Raw genomic sequence first — 20,234 nt, 5'->3', positions numbered from 1 at the left:
ATGTTGTTGATATGTATTTTTATCAATTATGAAAAATGTATCACATATATAAATTAAGAAGGGTATTTAAACCCACAGTACTGTTGTGATGGAAAACAATTTCTAATCTTAGTCACAACACAGGATGAAAAAACTTTCCGGTTGTTTTTTTTTCTCAAGCCGTTGCCAGATCCAACGAACGAATCTTCTGTACGCTAGATGTCTGTAAACTCTGTTTTAAAAAATAACAAAAATTTAGATTTTTCAAATATAATTTTGAAATTTTCTTTAATAAGAATACTTTAAATATGAATGATTTTTCAAGAACTAACTTCTGAAACATTTGCTTAAACATAATATGACATAAAGGTCGTAAGATAAAAGTAAACCTGACACAAGATTCAAACCTGGTACATGTACTAGTTAGCTCTTGCTCACTTAATCTCATGTACATGTTTATACAGTAAAATATGTAAAGGACAAGATCAAAAGAATTCAAATTATTAGGAGAGAGGGAGATGGCTCCCACAAGTTTTTGTCGTCCGACATCTATTACTCTGGTCGAAAAGACAATTGACCCCCCCCCCCTAATGGTCATCAATATGAATTTTGATAAGTCATAACAAGACATACCTGTGAATCAATTCCCCCTCCTCCAAGGGACCATTATCTTGAAAGTACTCGTAATATAACGTTTCCAAAACCCATCTGTTGAGACAGTTTGCCACAAAACCCCCGTGATCCGTGATGCAGGACACGCCCATTTCTTCAAGCCTCGGTACAATCGTACTAAATGCATGGCAACATTTAGACTCCCTTCTTGTGGGCATTGCGATGCAATTACCACACAAGCACCTGTTAGAAACATAGCAAAATAGTTTTACAAATGAAAGCACTACTGAGCATTGAATACTCCTTTCGTTACTATTTTAAAACAGTTTAATAGAGTACGTGTGTAAATTAACTAACCATTGCATATCAGATGGTGAAGGGCATTCGTCCGATTGATCCTCGCTGATTTCTGACTCACTATCATTTTCCGGTAGTGGGGATGAGTCGCACAGTACAACTGGTTCGTACTGGTAGGGCTGTACATTAACTCTAAGTGATATATCTATCTCAGGAATACTATCGTCGGAATCACTTTCATATCGTGCCGCCATATTGAAATTTCAGGTTCGCCTAAAGGGCAGATAACTCATACAATAAAATTTTCCGGGTTGAAATTAACGATGTCGTATCTACCTGGTGATCGAAACAAAAATTATTTGTATGAAAAAAAATTAAGGAATGGTATTTTCTTACTAAATTTATAAGAAAAACGAACTTCGAAAATCGTTTCAGTTGACCTTTAAGGGGAGCGTTAATTTCAGAGAGAAAAATATATTTTCTAGAAAATGGAAGAGGATTGTCAGGTGTGTTTTTTGGTGGTCTTTTTTTTTTTTTTTTTTTTATATACTTTTGTTGCCTATATCATTTGAAGGGAATGGCTACCCTAACCACATTGTTGCTTTTATGAATAAAGTAATTACTTGCTGATATCGTAAATGTCAGTCTTTAACAACAACAATCCTTGCGTGACGTTCAGTCGAGTCGCAGACCAGGCAGACGGTACACGTACGTTTCTTCATACAAATGTCTCGAACCTCAACTTGTCATTACGCAAATGGTGGATCCATAGTTGACATAGTGTTTTCTTTACAGATGACCTGGTTCGTTCAGCATTTCTAGAAAAAAACAACCTTTTATTACATCTACCCTTCGCATTAGTGCAATTAACAGCTTGACAGGAAGGCATCAACCTATTCGTAAAATCTACCACATGCACATCTTTGATGATCTTAGAATCTCATTAAAACCGGAACCGACGGTGTGACGTCAAAATTATTCATTTGTGTGGTCTTGAATACAAAAGATTCCACATCATGGCAGCCTCTATAGACGGCGGAAATTTCAATTTTTAACGTTATCAAATTAGTACTGCTTATCTAGGCCATATACCAAGAGAATAGTATGACCATTTTTTATCATATAATTAATCCTATCATTTATAATGTAATTTGGGGGGGGGGGGGTGCCTTCCCCTTTTTAAGTGTAGTTTTTTTTTTTTTTTTTTTTTTTTTTTTTCCACATATATCAGTCTTTAATTTCAAAATACATTACTATTTCGGGGTAAAGTCTCCGCAGAGACCCCCTTATAATCTTTACCTAGGGTGCCAGGGGCCCCTTGGATTAGATGTATATAGGCATACATATACATATATATAAATTTATCATATAAATTTCTACATATAGAAAACACAAACATATATGCATACATACAAACACACACACATATAATATACTGTTATATAACAAAATTTATTAACATGTTATGGCAAAAAAGGTTCTTATTTTTACGGAAAAACCAACAACACAACAATATAATTATGTACATAAAGAACCTGAAACTGCCATATGCGGGGTTAACAATTCAAAAGTTCATATCACAACCCCCATGGCAGCACTATAGGAGGACAGGACCCCTCCTCATAGTGGGAACTTTTTGCAAAATACCAGTATATAAAAGGTTTATTACAAAATTTTATTTGATATAGAAATATAGTTGTTTGTAATCAATTCAAATTGTTCAAAATAAACTCACATTGTAACATAGTTAAAAATGTGCATAGACAGATATTTGTCAGGTTTCATATTATAAAAAGTCATACCTGCAAAGGTGTATAAATTACAATTTGTCTTTAATTGCTTTCATAACTTTAGCATATTTTTTATCCTGAATTTTTGTGTACACTTCTGTATAAAAATTCAATTTACTTTTTATGTGGTTACATATTTCTTGAGGTTTTTCGTCTTTGTTATCTAATCTACAATACATTTTATACTTGTATATTTTACAGGCAATAAGAGATATTATGCTATTCAAAAAGAGTGTCTTTTCATTGTTTTCGTAGTAAAATCCTATCACAATTGTTTTCCACGATATATCAAATTTTAAAATTTGTTTAACAATGTCCCATATATGAGAAACATTTTTACATTTTAAGATAAGATGTTCATTGTTTTCTTTAGCATCTCTGCAAAAGACACAAAAATCATTTTCTACTATCTTCCATTTCTTCAGCAATTCTCTGTTATACAATAGATTATTTAATAATTTATAATTAAATTCTGATATACTTCTGTCTCTTATGGATAAGATTTTTTGTTCATAAATAGATTTCCAAGCCGTTTTTGTTATTTCAAAAACCTTTCCGTAATATGTTTGGTGTAATGGAGGTATAAATTTTTCATGACAAAGAATTTCGTAAATCAACTTTGAATTGATATCACACACTTTAACATGTCCTTTACATAATAAATCATATGATGTACTCCCATGAAAAATGTTTTCGTATCGTATATTTGAATATTCATAACTTTTGAAGGTTTTTGTTATAACTGTTTTTATAATCATATATTCACACATCCAGTTTTTTTTACATATAAGTTTGTCATCAAACCATTCCAAAGGTTTTATGCCATTTTCATTTACAATATCATTCAAAAATTTAAAACCGCTCCTCAGCCAATTATGAAAAAATATTGGCTTGTTTTTGTACATAAAATTTTTATTACACCACAACGGTTCTTTCAATAATGCATTCAGATAAAATTGTTTTTTATTTTTTTTACATTCGTTGAAAAATACAAGCATTTCCTTGTAGAATAGAGGAAAATGTTCCATTATTTGATAATCATTTGATTTCGTAATATTTGTTTTACATAGATATTCAAAATCAAAGTCTCTTTCTTTGCACAAACTATCTACAAAAAAGAATAGAGAGTTTCTCTCGCTTGAAATCCTGTTTATCCAAGATACTTTTATGGATTTTAATTTCAAAGATACATCGACAATTCCAATGCCTCCCTTTAGGACATTTCCAATCTGTGTATTTCTTTTAATTCTATCTCTTTTGTTCCATATATAGTTATATAACAAACTTTGAAATTTCTTAATTACTTCTTCATTTGGAAAGCTCAGAACTGATCCAACATATATAATCTTTGATATTGCTAGGCTATTGATGACACAAACTTTACCAAAAATGGTTAGTTTTCTTTTTTTCCATGATTCAAACAGTTTTTCTAAGTCATCTACAATTTTTGTCCAATTGTTTTTATAACATATTTCTTTGTTGTGTCCTATATAAATTCCAAGAGTTTTTATGCTATCATTGTTTACGTTAACATTTCTAATTTGTTTATAATGATATTTGTGAGGACCCGTTAATATACATTCTGTTTTTGACATATTTAAATACATACCCGAAACATTGCTGAATTTTGCTATGACTTTTAAAGAATGTTCTAGAGAGGTTTCATCTTTAAGAGGAAGAGTACAGTCATCTGCATGTTGTATAATCTTAATACTGTTAGTCATTCCTGGTTTTTGAAATCCATTAATATTTGAATTCGATCTAATATTTACCGCTAATATTTCTATAACAAAAAGAAATAATATTGCAGAGATGGGACATCCTTGTCTTATACCTCTCTGCATATTGCATGTTTTGGACATCCATCCATTATTTTTTATTTTAAATATAGGTTTATTGTATAGTATGTTGACCCATTTGAGAAAGTTTTCGCCAAAGTTAAATTTTTTAAGAACTTTCGTCATGAAGTTCCATTCCACAGAGTCGAACGCTTTTTGGAAATCAAGAAATAACATTATTGATTCTATATCATTTTCTTCACAATATTCAAAAATATCAATAATTAACCTTGCATTCAGAGCTATATTTCTCCCTTTTATATAAGCTGATTGATTAACATGTATTGCTTTATCCAACACTTTTTGTAGTCTATTAGCTAAAAGAAAAGCTATTATTTTATAATCAGTATTTGTAAGACTAATAGGCCTATAATTGTTAAGACTCTGCGGGTCTCCTTTTTTAAATAAGAGAGTAATTAAAGATAGTCTTTGTGAATATGTCATTGTATACTTTTGGAAGATCTCTTGAAGAGTGCAATAATAATGTTGTTTTATGTTTTCCCAGAAAGTTTGATAGAATTCACACGGTAATCCATCAGATCCGGGTGATTTATTTTTTTTCATAATGAATACTGTTTCTGTACATTCTGATAGTGAGGGAAGGGTGTCTAATTCATTTTTTTCTTCATCATTTAGACTATATTCTAATTGTATATTACTTAAATATTCATTCACTTTATTATCATTTTCATTATTTGATGTATACAATTTTTCATAAAAATTGCATGTAGAATCTAATATTTCATCTTCATCAAAAACTGTACCTTTTTCATTTTTTAATGATTTTATCACATTTGATATTTGTCGTCTCTTTTCTAAATTTAAAAAATAAGAGGTATTTCTTTCTCCCTCTTCAATCCATTTTGCCCTTGATCTTACCTGTGCACCTTTTGCCTTTTTGTTTATTAATTCTGTCAATTCATTTTCTAATTTTCTTTTTCTATTCATATCTATTTTTTCATATGGCAAGTCTTCTATCTTACTTATTTCTCCTTGAATAGAATTTATTTTGTTTTTGTAAGATTTAGATATATTTTTCGATAAATTTATACATTTTGTTTTTATATTCCTTTTCAAATTTTCCCATGAATCTAGTGCATTTTCTTTATCGAAATTATAGTTTTTCAGGAATGTATTCATTTCGTTCATGAAGGTTTCATTTTCAATTAAAGATGTGTTAAATTTCCAGTATCCTGGACCTCTAAGGTTTTCATTTACAATCAAAGAAAAAATTAAACACTTATGATCAGACATCCTAGTACCGTTTGAGTGTGAACCAGGAATGTTTTGAAGCCTTATATTTTCACATTGAAAACAAAAGGTATCGGATAGTAAAATATAATCTATTCTACTAGTTGGGATATTTACTCCGTTACACCATGAATATCCTTTTTTTCCGCTTTTCATAGTTTTCCACATGTCGTGTAAATCGAGCTTGTTCAGTAGTTGTTTTAAAATTATAACACTTTTATCTGATTCATTTTCTGTTGAGCAATTAAGGTCACCACATATCAATAGATTATCAAAATTTGCTGTATATTTACTAATCCATTCTTTAGCCCGTTTAAAAAAATCACATCTATAATTGATATCGTTTGGAGCATATAAATTAACTAATGTAATAATTTTTTCATCATATGCTATGTTAACCATGAGTTTCCTGCCTTCATTAGATTTATGTATATTTAGTATTTTGAAATTCAAATCTTTATTAAATAATATTGAAACTCCTCTACTGAAAATTGAAACGGAAAAGCAATGTATTGATATACCTTTCCACCTTGCATCATAATTTAGTACATTTTTTTCAATATAGTGGGTTTCTTGCATAAATATTACATCAAAACAGCTATCATTAATCCAGGTATAAAATTTTATACGTTTTTCTGCAGTATTTAAACCCCTGCAGTTCACTGAAATAATATTTAACTTGTTCATGCGTATGACTGACTAGCGGTTTTTTTTTTTTTTTTGTTTTTTTTTTGTTTGGTAGACTTAACTCTGTTTTTTGCCCTGCTTGTTTCTTGTTGATCTAGAGGAATTGTTGGTAGCTGAATTTTCGTCCGTACGCTGCAATTTGGCTGCCATGCCGTCGAGGATACGTCCAAGCTTATTTTCACCTGGCCAATGTTGCATTAGAGTATGAGATGTTCCGGTCACGTTCAGCCCGCTACCCCAATAAGTATCCCACGTCGATTCCACCAGAATATCGGATTTTCTGATTTTTTTTAAAGCACTTCTGAATTGTGAACAATGCTGTAGTTTAGATTCCAGTATTTCCCGCATAACGGAGTCTTTAGATGTAATCCAAGCATCAGATTCCAGGACCTGACCTCCTACACGTTTGGCATCTAAGGCGGTTTCAGCTTTACTTACGGCTTCTGCACGGTTAAGATCACCAGAACGTAAGGATTTGATGTGTTGGAAAGCATGTTCGGCTGAAGGATATGTTTGCCCAAAAACCTTTAACTCAGTAGGGAAGAAATTTGAAAGAGGGTTATCTTTTCCAGAGAAGCATACTATGTCCTCCTGGTGAGTGACATATGATCTGCATTTATCCGATCCCGGAAAGTGACTTGGTAGCTTGCATATTCTACAACTCTGCTCGAATTCGCAAGCATTTTTGTAATGGTCATCTGCCCAGCAGTTTGTGCACTGCTTCTTTCGTTCCCGTAGGGGTTGGCCTTTGTGAGATATGGTACAGCGTAAACCTGCACATGACGCAGAGCGTGGAAGGAATTTTCCATTCTCTAGAGGCGACATATACACAAAACGATTTCCATTTAATATTTCAGTCATTCTGTGGGTTTTAGGATGTCTGATTTTTTCATATTTGATATCACTTGTTAATTCTACTCCTAGACCTAAGCCTTTGAGCATCTTTTTAATACATGAATCTTCAACCGATAGAGGTATACCTTTAATTAGGACTCGAACAACTTTCTCATCAGGAGAGTCTGTACCCGCAGAGAATGGGTTCGTGTCATAAACCTGGATTGATCTGCTTCCAAGTGAGAATCCTTCAGTAACTAATTTCGATCTACTCTCCGCAGACTTTATGTAGATCCTCCACAGATCTCTATCTCTTTGTACACATATCACATCCGAGACTGTTGCGCTCGCGGCTTCTGCAATGTCAAAGTCGGTGAAATATTTACTTTTTGTTGTTTGAATGTCTCTGTTCCGCATATAAACTGGCTTAAGAGTTTGTGTCCACTCCATAATTTCGTTATCTTAGACACTATGAGACTCTGAAACGCCGTTCGAAAAACACAGGCACCGTGAGTAGATTGTGAACACCTATTCACGCTCAGCACAGGTGTAAATTCACAAAAACAGTCCAAAAACAAGATCACCTTGAGAAATTGTGTCAAGAGCCAAGAAATATATACACTATCTATCCAAACTCCAAACTCTGAGAAAATCGCATTAATTTCTCGAATTAAAGAGTGAAAATGACGGTCAAATTGACGGAGCAAAAAAAGTACGTCCGTACCTTAGCTCATCACGTGACTTCCTCCTTTTTAAGTGTAGTTATAGTAACATGTATACGTTAAATTGCGCAGCACTTTTGAGCTGTTCATGGTCAGGTTGAACGGATTTGGATTTGAGGCAAATTCTGTGAATCGCGCTAGCGATTCAGAGAATTTGCCTCAAATCCAAATCCGTTCATATTGACCATGAACAGCTCTAAAGTGCTATTCATTTCTTATATTTATATTAATTTACTAAATCACCGTTTGTTTACATTGCTTCTATTTTGTTGCATAAAACGAACTCCCAGCTTGTCACAGGGTAGGCATTAGAAGTAATCCCACAGACCGACCGCGTCATAACTTATGAATATGCATACAGCGGAACGGAATTTACCGATGGTTAACGAGTATTGTTCAAGCACATGGTAATGGTTCTAAGAGAATCATGAACATGGAAAGGTGGAAAACATTATGGACACCTGTGTCAGAGGACGGATTATGTGGATGGGTGAGAACTTTTGAGGAAGCTGAGAATGTTCGAAAAGCCTATGAGGTAGAGACCTCCATCACATATGTTTCTGGGGAAAAGGAAGCGCACTTCGGAAGGCCAGAAATAGGTAGATCTAGGTTTAGATTGAAAATTAACATTCTTTTTCATGTATGCAAATATTTAAAGTCAGGACAGCTTAATTTTCAGTCATCTAAAATATTGAACTGTATAAACTTTTTGTACGTGGAAATCGCCACCGCATCACGGATCTTGGGAGGGGGATATCCTGGTCTTGGATCCGCGCATACCCCCCCCCCCCTCCCTATCCAAATCTCAAGTGTTACCCAGTGGCGGATTTAAGAGAGCCCCCCCCCCCCTAAAAGTTTCAAATTTAAGGTAAATCATGGTCTCTTGTTTAGAAAAAAATAAACGATGAAGCAATACATTTTTCCACTAGGAGAAATCAATGATAAGATCTTTTGATTTATTGTTTATCTTCAATTTATTTGATGCGCGCAACAATTCAATTAACGATGACTTCAAAATAATTAATGATATCTTCAATTCTGAATTATTGCGTATGGCAAGCCATATTCATATTTATTCCTCTAAAAAGATATCTTATATAATTTATGAGATGTCTTATATATTTTCAGTAAGATATGTAATAAATTTTATAAGATATCTCATATAGTTTACAGTGTATAAGATATCTCATAAGATATCTTATAAACTCATAAAGTTTATAAAATATCTTATATATCAAACAAGATATCTTATAAAGTTTATGAGATATCTTATAAAAAATAGAAGATCTCTTTAAATATAAATTTATTTTTTATAAGATGTCTTATCAAGCATAAAAGATACCTTATATGTTTTATAAGATATCTCATAAGTGACAAGACAACAAAAAAGATCTGACAAGGCAACATAAAGAATTGACAAGTCGACGTAATTATCTGACAAGTTACTTTTACTGAGAGAATTTATATATCCCCCCCCCCCCCAAAAAAAACCCTTAAAATTTGTGTTATTTTATTAATTTCACCTCATTAAAGGTGACTAAAAATAGTAAAAATGACTACATAGGAGACATATATCAAGCCCTATAAAATCTGTAAAATCCAGGAGCTTGTCTTCCAGATTGTGGAAAATTAAATAAAAAATATGCATCCTCTTAATTGATTAATATACTGCTACTTGCAGGGCGTGTAGTCTAAATCATTATGATGTATAAATTGCCGAAACGCATCGGCATCTTTATGAAAACAAATTCAGAGGGTTCTTTTTTAACAGGATATTTTTTTTTTAATTCCTTCTCTCCTCCTGGAAAATAGGGCCTTCATATACATCAGACATGTTAATTTATTGTGAAATGGAGTAGTAATAGCATTCATAGACAGTCTAATTCAGAACTATTAATTTTGATCAAGCAATAATTCAAATGAAAATGTGTTTTTGTTTTAAAAAGGATCTGTATAGAAATCTACAGTTGTTCTTTCAAGTATTGATTGTCTTTGCAGTTATTAACGAGAAGTCTCGGGTTCGCTTTAGTGATTTAGGAGATCCCTGTATTGTCCCTTATGATGGAACACCATTCGTTATTCTGGCAAGGTGCGAAAGACACTGTATTTTTGGGAAAGACAAACACCAAAAGAAGAAGAATGAAATGAAAGAAAGGAGGGAGTCTCTCCTCAAGGTAAAACTATATACTTTAAATGAATGCTACATGGAGCGACATGGAGGTCACTTATACACCATTATACTTTACACATTACAATTTACATATAATATCTGTCACCTATAGTATGTATTATTATAAGGTCAGTCTAGCAGATTCCCAGGTCAGTCTAACAGATCCCCTCATGAAATATCACTTATACACCATACAATTTCTATATGGTGTCTATGTCACATATAGTATGTATCATTAAAAGGTCAGTCTAGCATCTGTCAGATCCCCTCATGAAAGGTCACTTACACATCATACAATTTCTATATGGTGTCTCTGTCACCTATAGTATGTATTATTAAAAGGTCAGTGTAGCAGATTCCCAGGTCAGTCTTAAACTTACACGATGTTCTTCGTGTAGACATTACACGACTTATTTTTCCTCAGCCACATCAACTGTTGACAAAAGCTGCCGTTTTAATGAACGCACTAAATACCCGATAGACTTAAAATCTCAAATACCTTAAAACTGATCAAAACATCATTCTTGTGATATTGCACTTAGAGAAGGAAATTGAACATTATTTCTTGGCTTTTTTAATTTTTTGTTTTTGTTTATTCTATTTCCTTTAGATTATTATTACCCATTTTCCCCTTCTTTAAAGTTTTAGACATTTCGGGTATTTAGTGTATTCATTAAAATGGCAGATCTTGTCAACAGTTGATGTGGCTGAGGAAAAATAAGTCGTGTAACGTCTACACGAAGAACATTATTAAGATATGAGGAAGTAAGTAGCGTATAATTGATGTGAAATTTTAATTGACAGGTCCGAAATTTTCCATACTAGTCTGAATTTCGCTGCTGTCATAGGCGAGAAACGACTCCGTGACCTGGACCGGTAAATGTCCTAGTAAAAATAAACAAGTGAAATCAAGAGAACGATGACGTATATCTTTGTTATTTTAAGAACCAGTGACTTGAAATTTGGCATGCAAGTAGTTAAAACATTAATCTATGCAAGGAGACCGGCAAATTACGCATAGCTTACCCATTTTAAGATTTTTTAGGCATTTGAAGCGAGTGGTTAGTTTTTTTTTATGTGTCAGAGTCAGACCCCTTTCTATATTTATGGTATCACAGAGTTCGGGCCCAAAACGGGCTTAGCCCCTGTTCATGTAGTAGATGTCTGCGTGCATCAACAGGCAACAAAACATCTTACCTTAGTCAATGTCTACGTATCCTCGTTCTTTTGTGGACATTTAGCTAATCTGGAGGCCTGTCACATATGGCAATTCAAGGTACTATACACTTCTGCAAGTTTGTCTTTTGAGGAAATGGTATGAATTGGGCTCCAGTATATCTGGATACCGACATGTACGTACAGATTCCAAAGGAGAATGTTTAATCATTCATTAAACGAAAAGATATGTAGGCTTACATACTGTTTTATTAATGCATGATCGGTCATTTCTGTGTTTACTATCATGGAAAACAATGGTGGATGCCCGGCTTTTGGTGGTGGGTGGGGCTTATTTTTTCAGCACATTTCATTGGTCAAAATATAAGGTTACGAACGTATGTGGAAAGTTGTGTATTGATGTTTATGCGTGCGTGGTTTCAAGGCACTGTTTACATCGACTGGCGTTATATTCCCTACGTTAAACGAATCTATTAGGTGGATCACAGAATTAAAGTTATCTTCATATATCTACTCTTTAACATTTGGATGCAACAACAGACATTGAGCGAAGGTTCGTTCCCTTTAGAGCAATATATTGAAGAGCCTATAGGATACACAGTAAACTGCTTACTCAGTAGCTTGAACCTAATTTCTAAACTCTCTCTCTTTTTTTTTGAAAAAAAATAATGTACGAACTCCCTGTCCTTTGTTCATAATGTTTGCGGTATGACATCATGCTGTGTTAAATTTTCACAGGCGCTTAGTATCTTAATAATACATGATGATGATTGATTTTATATAGCGCCTTTTCCAGCGTATGCTGCTCAAAGCGCTTTACAATAATCAATGTACATTATTACCCTGGCAGACATCTAGAACTTTCTCAGCCTCCTAGGAGGCAAACAGTGCAAGCTGCCATTACAAGCGCTAGAGCACTAACATTCTAACAATATCTTTCACTGTCTATAGCCAGGTACCCCTTTTACACTTGGGTGGAGTGAGGAAATTCATGTAAAGTGCCCTTCCCATGGACACAACATCAGCCCTGCCGCAGCCAGGACTCGAACTCACGGCCTTTCGGTCGAGAGTCTGACGGCCTAACCACTCGGCCACCGACGCCACGTTGAATGAATATTTTTGATAAGGGGTCCGATCTCGATTTACGGTACACAGATCAGTGAAATCCCGTGAAAACCTGATCTGGTAATCAGCTTAGAATATTCTAACTTAGTATCAGTTCTTTCACAAACCAGAGTAACATACTTGGACAAAATAATAATTTGTAACGAAGTAGGTACAGTTTCTACTGTCATCTGGACCAGAAAATGGATGATTTCAGTAGGAGTCCCAAAATCTGGCATTCAAATAAGGAATGTATAAGCAAACCCAGACTACGTTTAGTTTGACCCAAAATTGCTATGTGTTGTATGACAGGAGAGTGAAGATGGCATAAAATTGCCAAAAAACAAAACAAAATGAATACCAAAATCAATGAAAAAACTCGTAAATTCAGGGGGTTTTCCTTTCATAAAACATACAGCCCATGCCTCGAGCAAATTCATATTCAAATACATTTTTAATCTATCAATACACACTATATATCAATTTCATTTTAGTCGCCGGATGGGCACACCTTTTCCTAAGCAATAAGCTGTGCCTTTTTATGTACACAATCGTACCTTGTTCTTATAAAAGGTGCATTACCATTCACTCTAGATAATGTGATATTTCAACTCACAAACTCATCCAGCACCTAGATTATCATTCATGAATTAGAAATTTTAAAAAAAATATGTTTATAGACATATTATTGAAACATTAGCACACCAGTAGTAGATAGTAAAATAGATACTGAATAAACATCATATATCATATATGATATCTTATTTTAAGACAGGGGAGGGAAAGGGATGCATCAAACGTTACATATATTGTCCTAGTCTACATATTACACGTGTATTTCAAGCGCATTAACTCTGAGATTGATATTATATACCATGATGTTTTAAGTATACGATATCCATTGAAAAATCACCTTCTTTATTAAAGTTTTTGATTAGTTATATTTACATGTAGCTAATCATAACGGAAAAAAACTTCCTGAAGAATTAATTAATCGAGAAATGTTTGAATTCTTTCCCCAAATTGTTCAAGAACTGAAAATAAATTGTGATGTATTTGATATTCTGGTGGAATAACAGTTTTAATTCTAGATATTCAAGAAAAAGCTGTGGACTCTTGGCGCACTGTTTTAATTCTAAAATTTCAGAGAAAAGTGGTGAACTCCTGGCACACAGTTTCAATTCTAGATACTAATACAGTGGTTGTGAATTTCTGGCACACTGTTTTGATTCGAGATAGTAAAGGAAACAATGTTGTGCATTTCTGGCTAACTGTACCACTGGTATTTAGCATCATTGGCTGCACACTTTTTTAAAACAATATTTTATTATGTATGAAACATAAATGGATTAGGCAGCAGGCTTGCAGCCTATATAAGCCTTCTCCACTGCACACTTATGGCAAACAACTCTGGCACACAGATTTGTTTGCGCAAATTTGCGGCACTTTTGCAGCAAACTTTGCATTTTGGTAAGGGTTGGTTTTGGTGTCATTTTTCTCTGTTGTAATAAGGCGTTGTCGAGCCAAATCAGGTACATTAAGACATTTAGCCATGGTTTATCAATCACAAATATTTCCAATGTATGTCCAAACAAGACCTCATACTTGAAGTACATTTTGTGAAAAGTTTATAAAAAGTTTATGCCATGAACAGGTCCTATTTTTAGATGTTCGATAAATCTGAAGCACAAAACATCTCAATATTAAACCTGCCACTACATCAAATGCAAACGTGACGTCACATTGCTCTATCGAGATGAGTTCGACAACGACGTAAATGTGGCAAACAATAAATTACAAAGGGATAGGGCACGCTGTTTTTACATTCATTCCTCTTCAAAGATACCTCATAATTTTTGTAAGCTATCTAATATTCTCTATAAGATATCTTATAAAAGGTATGGGGTATCATATATTTTTTTCTTTATTAGATATCTCATCAAATATATGAGATATCCAATATCTCATAAACTTTATAAGATATCTCATAAACTATCTTATTAACGTTTTTCATATAAGATATCTCATAAACTTTTAAAAATATAACATTCATAAGATATCTTTTAAAAGAAAGTTTATAAGATATGTTATATATTTTATAAGATGTCTTATGACTTAATTCCTTCTCTCCTCGTGGAGAATAGGGCCATGAACAAGTCCTCTCCATTTGCTTCTATCCTGGGCTGATCTTGCTGCCTCTGTCCATGACCCAAAACCTAGTTCTTTCCTCTCTCTTTCTATTGTTCTTCTCCACGTTTCCTTCGGTCTTCCTCTCTTTCTTTTTCCTTCTGGTGTCCAACTAAGGGCTACATATGGGTGTGTTCTTTTATCCATCCGTAGCACATGTCCAATCCACTGCCATCTGCGTGTTTTTATCATAGTGCTGATCTTTGCTACTCCTGCTATCTCTCTAACTGCTACATTTGATATTTTCATTGGCCAGTAGATCTTTAAGATTTTCCTAAGACATTTGTGCTGGAAGGTATCTACAAGTTTTTCGTCCCCTTTTGTCATTTTCCAGGTCTCACTGCCATACAATAACACAGCTATTACATTTGAGCTGAAGAGCTTCATTTTTGTTTTTCTGTTGAGTTGGTTATTGCTCCAGATCTTGCGTAGCTTATGGAATGCTACTCTTGCATGACCAATTCTTCTGTCTTATAAAAATATAAAATATCATATATGTATTTTAACATACCTAAGGGCCGAGTGGGTAGAGCATCGCGCCCAAAATCACACGGCCTCTCACCTCTGGTTGGCGCGGGTTCGAATCCCGCTCGTGCCGGTAAGTGAGAAAGTTTCCCAGTTACTTTCGGGTGGTCGGTGGTCTCTTCTCAGGTACATTGTATCTGGGTTCTCTCTTCCACCAATAACTGGGTGCACCATATAACTGAAAAATCGTTGGGTGTGGCGGAAAACATCAATCAATCAATATAACATATCTAATAAACTTTATAAAATATCTTATATATTGTATAAGATATCGCATAAATGCAGTTTTATAACATATCTTATAAACTTTATAAAGTATCATACGTATTTACTTTCATAAGATATCTTATAAAACATATAAGATATATTATATGTTTTATAAGACATCTCATAAACTGATCCCGTGGGGATCCAGGTTAGAATATGTCCTCAGTACCCCTTGCTTGTAGTAAGAGGCGACTAAATGGGGCGGTCCTTCGGTCACAGCAGGTGTGGCACGATAAAGATCCCCGATCCCTGCTCAAAGGCCGTAAGTACCGAGCACAGGCCTAAATTTTGCAGCCCTTCATCGGCAATGGCGACGTCTCCATATGAGTGAAATATTCTTGAGAGGGACATTAAACAATATTCAATCAATCTCATAAACTTTATAAGATAAAAATCATTTATGAGATATCTTATATAATATATAAGACATCTTATAAAGTTAATGAGATATCTAATAAAACATAGAAAATATCTTAATCATGTATGTTTTATAAGATATCTTAAAAAAATAAATTTATAAGATATCTTCTCACATAAACTTTATAAGCTATCTTGTTTGATATACAAAATATCTTAAAAGCTTATAAAGTTAATGAGATATCTTATATAGTTTAAAAGATATCTTATATATTTTATGAGATATCTTATAAAATTTATTAGATATCTCATTCCCATAGATTATATAAGATACATGTATCATTATAGAGGAATAGATATGAATTTGGTGTGTCATAGGGGAGATGACTTGAAATTAATTATTTGGTGGTAATATTTCTTCTCCAATTTTAATTTGAAGATTTCACATTACACGTGACAATTAGAAAAGAGTTCGATCGCGAGTAAATCGTGAAAAACAAGAGTATTCTGACCACCACTTCTTTTACCTCTTCCGTGTAGTCTTGACAGAGTACACAGATGTCGCAGCATGCATCGACTTTGAATGAAGGACTACAATTTTGCGGCGTCCAGTGTAGGACGAAGAAAAGTTATGTGATAGGACGTCCCCTTTCTGGGTTTTCGTTGTTTTTTTTTTTTTTTTTTTTTTTTTGGAGTAATTTGATCTATATGCATGTGTTACCATTAGAGATCCCTGGGGATCGGCCCTTCGCTGTGCTTACTATTGCATGATTCGTAACATCGGTCTTGAAAAACCGTCTGTAGTCAGTCATTTGTTTGCGTTGAATTGAGAGTCACTGCTTATAATCATTGAGTAGTATGTATTGAGACCGCTTAGGATTATCACGAACAAAACATTAGACAAAAAACATTATGTGTCGCTGGGCATGGCCGAAAAACAACAAAATACTATTTATCTTTTTATGAAGAAAAAGTTACAATTATACGATAATTGGTACATCTGGTGTTTGATTGTCATTAGAATTGGAACATCTGATGTTTGATTGTCATTAGAAGTGGCACATCTGATGTTTGATTGTCATTAGAATTGGCACATCCTGATGTTTGATTGTCTTTAGAATTGGTATATCTTATGTTTGTCATTAGAATTGGCACATCCTGATGTTTGATTGTCATTAGAATTGGTACATTTGATGTTTGATTGTCATTAGAATTGGTACATCTGATGTTTGATTGTCGTTAGAATTGGTACATCTGATGTTTGATTGTCATTAGAATTGGTACATCCTGATGTTTGATTGTCGTTAGAATTGGTACATGTGATGTTTGTCATTAGAATTGATACATCTTATGTTTGTCATTAGAATTGGTACATCTGATTTTTGATTGTCGTTAGAACTGGTATGTCTGAGGTTTGATTGTCATTAGAATTGGTACATCCTGATGTTTGATTGTCATTAGAATTGGTACATCCTGATGTTTGATTGTGATTATATTTGGTACATCTGATGTTTGATTGTCATTAGAATTGGTACATCTGATGTCTGGTTGTCGTTAGAATTGGTACATCTGATGTTTGATTGTCGTTAGAATTGGTACATCTGATGTTTGATTGTCATTAGAATTGGTACATCTGATGTTTGATTGTCGTTAGAATTGGTACATCTGATGTTTGATTGTCGTTAGAATTGGTACATCCTGATGTTTGGTTGTCGTTAGAATTGGTACATCCTGATGTTTGATTGTCATTCGAAACAGTTTTGAATTGTTTCTTCTGTAGACTTATCCCGAAATTGATCACTAATGACATCAACATTCAATTGAGTCAAACCACACTTGTTTAAGAAAACCTCTATTCAAAATAGTGAAAACGTCCAAGGGTTTATATGGAAAGTGTTATAATTTTGATTTCATAAGGAGAAATATGATGTATGTGGAGTGCAATATGGGGATACAGAAACAATGGGTGCAGATCTTGCAGTAATTACTTGAAATCTTAGATTAATCCTTGCAGAGGACCTTGCTTAAGTAATAACACTGACTTATGATAGCTTTACTTTGTAATACAACGTCTTTCTCTCAAATCGAATGTTCAGTGCTTTCATCGAGTACTGTGATAGTTTCAAACAGTTAGGGTGATCATTAAAAGAACATTAGAAATATCAATAGAATTTAATTGTATGTAATTATAATGATAGCAACTACACAGGTGGCCATAAGTATACCTAAAGTATTTGATGAAACAAATAAATTGCGGAAGAGTTTTAAGTTTGTAAGTCAATTGCACACATGCGTAGTTGAATATCACACGTGCGCTTATTTCCAATAGTAATTAAGACAGGTACAACACACATAATTGTTTGTTTGCAATATACTGTAACATCTTGAGTACATTGAGAATTTTGCTATATAAAGCCAACGCTTTAAAATTATCACAAACCCCAGACCAGCTCTTGCTTGGTGGTATTTGAAGGTAAAATCCTAACGTACATTATTTATAATGATATATCTAGCATTGAATTAACTTTTTTGAATTTACAATGCATTTTCCTTACGTGTAGTATTACAAAATGAATGATAAAACTTATTCTCTTTACATTGATAATTAATAAAAGTAACTAGTTATGGAGTTTCTAACGTATGTGTGAAGGAGATCGTATTGAATGCCTTATAGCATTTCTTCTAACAACTGAACATGAACTTTCTGAATTTTATTAGATGAAATGATATGTTTTATGAATTGTTAAAATGTTTAGCGTATCGTTCTATGAAATGTTTTTCTAAATTTGCACTTCGAAACGTGGAAAAATATAGTACAAACTCTGTGTCTCTCTTCTGTTTTAAAAGGAGGAACATCCTTTATCGAACTTTTAAAAAATCACGTTAGAATTGTAGTGTAAAGTCCCGCTAACTTTATCCTGTAATTTTCTAAGTAAATAAAATGTGAACTTATGATACTGAAGTGGAATGAGGTTATGTTTAGTTTTACTTGTGATATGATGTTTGTTTCTTAATTGCCTTCAGCGCCTAAAGAACTTGAAAAATGTGTTTTGTATTTAAGAGTACTTCAACAAAAACTCAACCATGAGGGTTATGCGTCTGCTGTTGTTCGTGTTGGTGTTGCTTTTTATCAGTGATCTTCACGCTGACGTCGGGGACGACATGGAAACAGCAACTACTGCTGTAAAGGCCGGGATTGAGGCTACCAGCGCCATCGGCGATATCGTGGAAGGCGTCAAAGTCCTTGCTAAGATGTCCAAATTCCTCGGCAAGATTGCTCCCTTTTTGGCAGCCATCGGTCCAATCATGGACATCATAACGATGTTTCTTCCCAAACAAGAAGATCCAACTTTAAAATATTTGAAAGAGCAATTCTCCAAAGTGGACTCGAATTTCAGAAATATGGAGAGACTTTTTGTAGAAGTCAAAAATCTAGTCAGAGAAAAGGGTCTCAACGCACAGTTTTCAGAAATTGAACAAAATATCCATGCCTTGTCCTATCGTCTTCATATGTTGATGACAGCTCCGAAAGATGCCGTTGAGGGTCAGAAGGCTCGTTTTATCCAGGCTTTCGAAACCAGTTACCACAGTGCAGCAAAAAAAATATACGATGCTATAACAAAAGAGAGAGCGTTTACAGACAGTATTCCAAAAGAAGCAATGCAATATACAAGCAATGACCGCAAGAAGGTTCAAAAGATAATGACTGGAAGTCTCGCCCTTCTTCTTTCAGCTGTTAAAGTCAACTTAGCCTACCTGAAAGTTACAAAGAAAGACGCCAGCTATGAAATGGAAAAAACTCAAATGGATAAATTTATCAGGGAAGCTGCACAGAAAATCAAAGACGTGGATACGGAAGTCACTAACAAATGGACAACCCAAAGATTCACAGATTTGAAAGACCTTTCTGCACAATACAAAGGTGATAATCACGGACAATTTGCAAACCGATTGTATTCATTTTATACCGAAAAATATTACTGGAGAGAATGGGTCGTTCTTGTATACAACGAAATGAAAAAATCATGGACAGGGAAGAATGGACATATGTTTAATCTATGTGGAGGAGATGAATACCTGCAAAAGGACGGTAGAAATGTAATAACATCGAGCGTACCAAAGGAAAAATCCAAGATTAACACTAGCCACTACAAAAGTAAATTGGGAGGAGTTACAACTGAAAATGTGGTCTGGGGGGTCCATTATTGCTGGAGCACAACCAGTGTGCTAGACCAGATCAAAAAGTTTGCCGGCGGTTCTGATGTGTGCATGCGAGCTGTTGTATCCGATAGAGAGGGCACAAGCGTAAGTGCCGCGCCTGGTCGCTTATCTTCCAAATGGAAATATTTCTTTAACATGTACGTTTTTGGTTGATGAAATACACGTCAGCATGTTATTGCCGAGTTAAACAGAATTAAAATGATAAAAAAAATTCAAA

The 20,234-nt window shown here is 33.9% G+C and overlaps 3 protein-coding genes across 3 annotated transcripts; 2 read left to right on the top strand and 1 right to left on the bottom strand.

Annotated features, from left to right (window-relative positions):
• LOC125664129 (uncharacterized) lies at positions 1-11,586 on the bottom strand. The gene is made up of 4 exons (XM_056165442.1): positions 11,378-11,586; positions 949-1,706; positions 613-834; positions 1-211 (listed from the first exon to the last, which is right to left on the bottom strand). The coding sequence occupies exons 2-4, from the start codon at positions 1,140-1,142 to the stop codon at positions 109-111; spliced, it is 519 nt and encodes a 172-aa protein (XP_056021417.1). The 5' UTR covers positions 1,143-1,706; positions 11,378-11,586; the 3' UTR covers positions 1-108.
• Positions 8,367-10,292, top strand: LOC130047530 (uncharacterized). Its single transcript, XM_056142819.1, has 2 exons — positions 8,367-8,609; positions 10,009-10,292. The coding sequence occupies exons 1-2, from the start codon at positions 8,438-8,440 to the stop codon at positions 10,290-10,292; spliced, it is 456 nt and encodes a 151-aa protein (XP_055998794.1). The 5' UTR covers positions 8,367-8,437.
• Positions 11,587-18,179: 6,593 nt separating the features above from the next.
• On the top strand, positions 18,180-20,234 carry LOC125663955 (uncharacterized). The gene is made up of 2 exons (XM_048896409.2): positions 18,180-18,269; positions 18,858-20,234. Exon 2 carries the CDS (start codon positions 18,881-18,883, stop codon positions 20,168-20,170), a length of 1,290 nt encoding a protein of 429 aa, XP_048752366.2. The 5' UTR covers positions 18,180-18,269; positions 18,858-18,880; the 3' UTR covers positions 20,171-20,234.

Source organism: Ostrea edulis, chromosome 1, assembly GCF_947568905.1.
Source record: "Ostrea edulis chromosome 1, xbOstEdul1.1, whole genome shotgun sequence".
Classification (NCBI taxonomy): domain Eukaryota; kingdom Metazoa; phylum Mollusca; class Bivalvia; order Ostreida; family Ostreidae; genus Ostrea; species Ostrea edulis.
The sequence above is the reverse complement of the archived record's forward strand: the minus strand, read 5'-3'. Positions and strand labels throughout refer to the sequence as shown.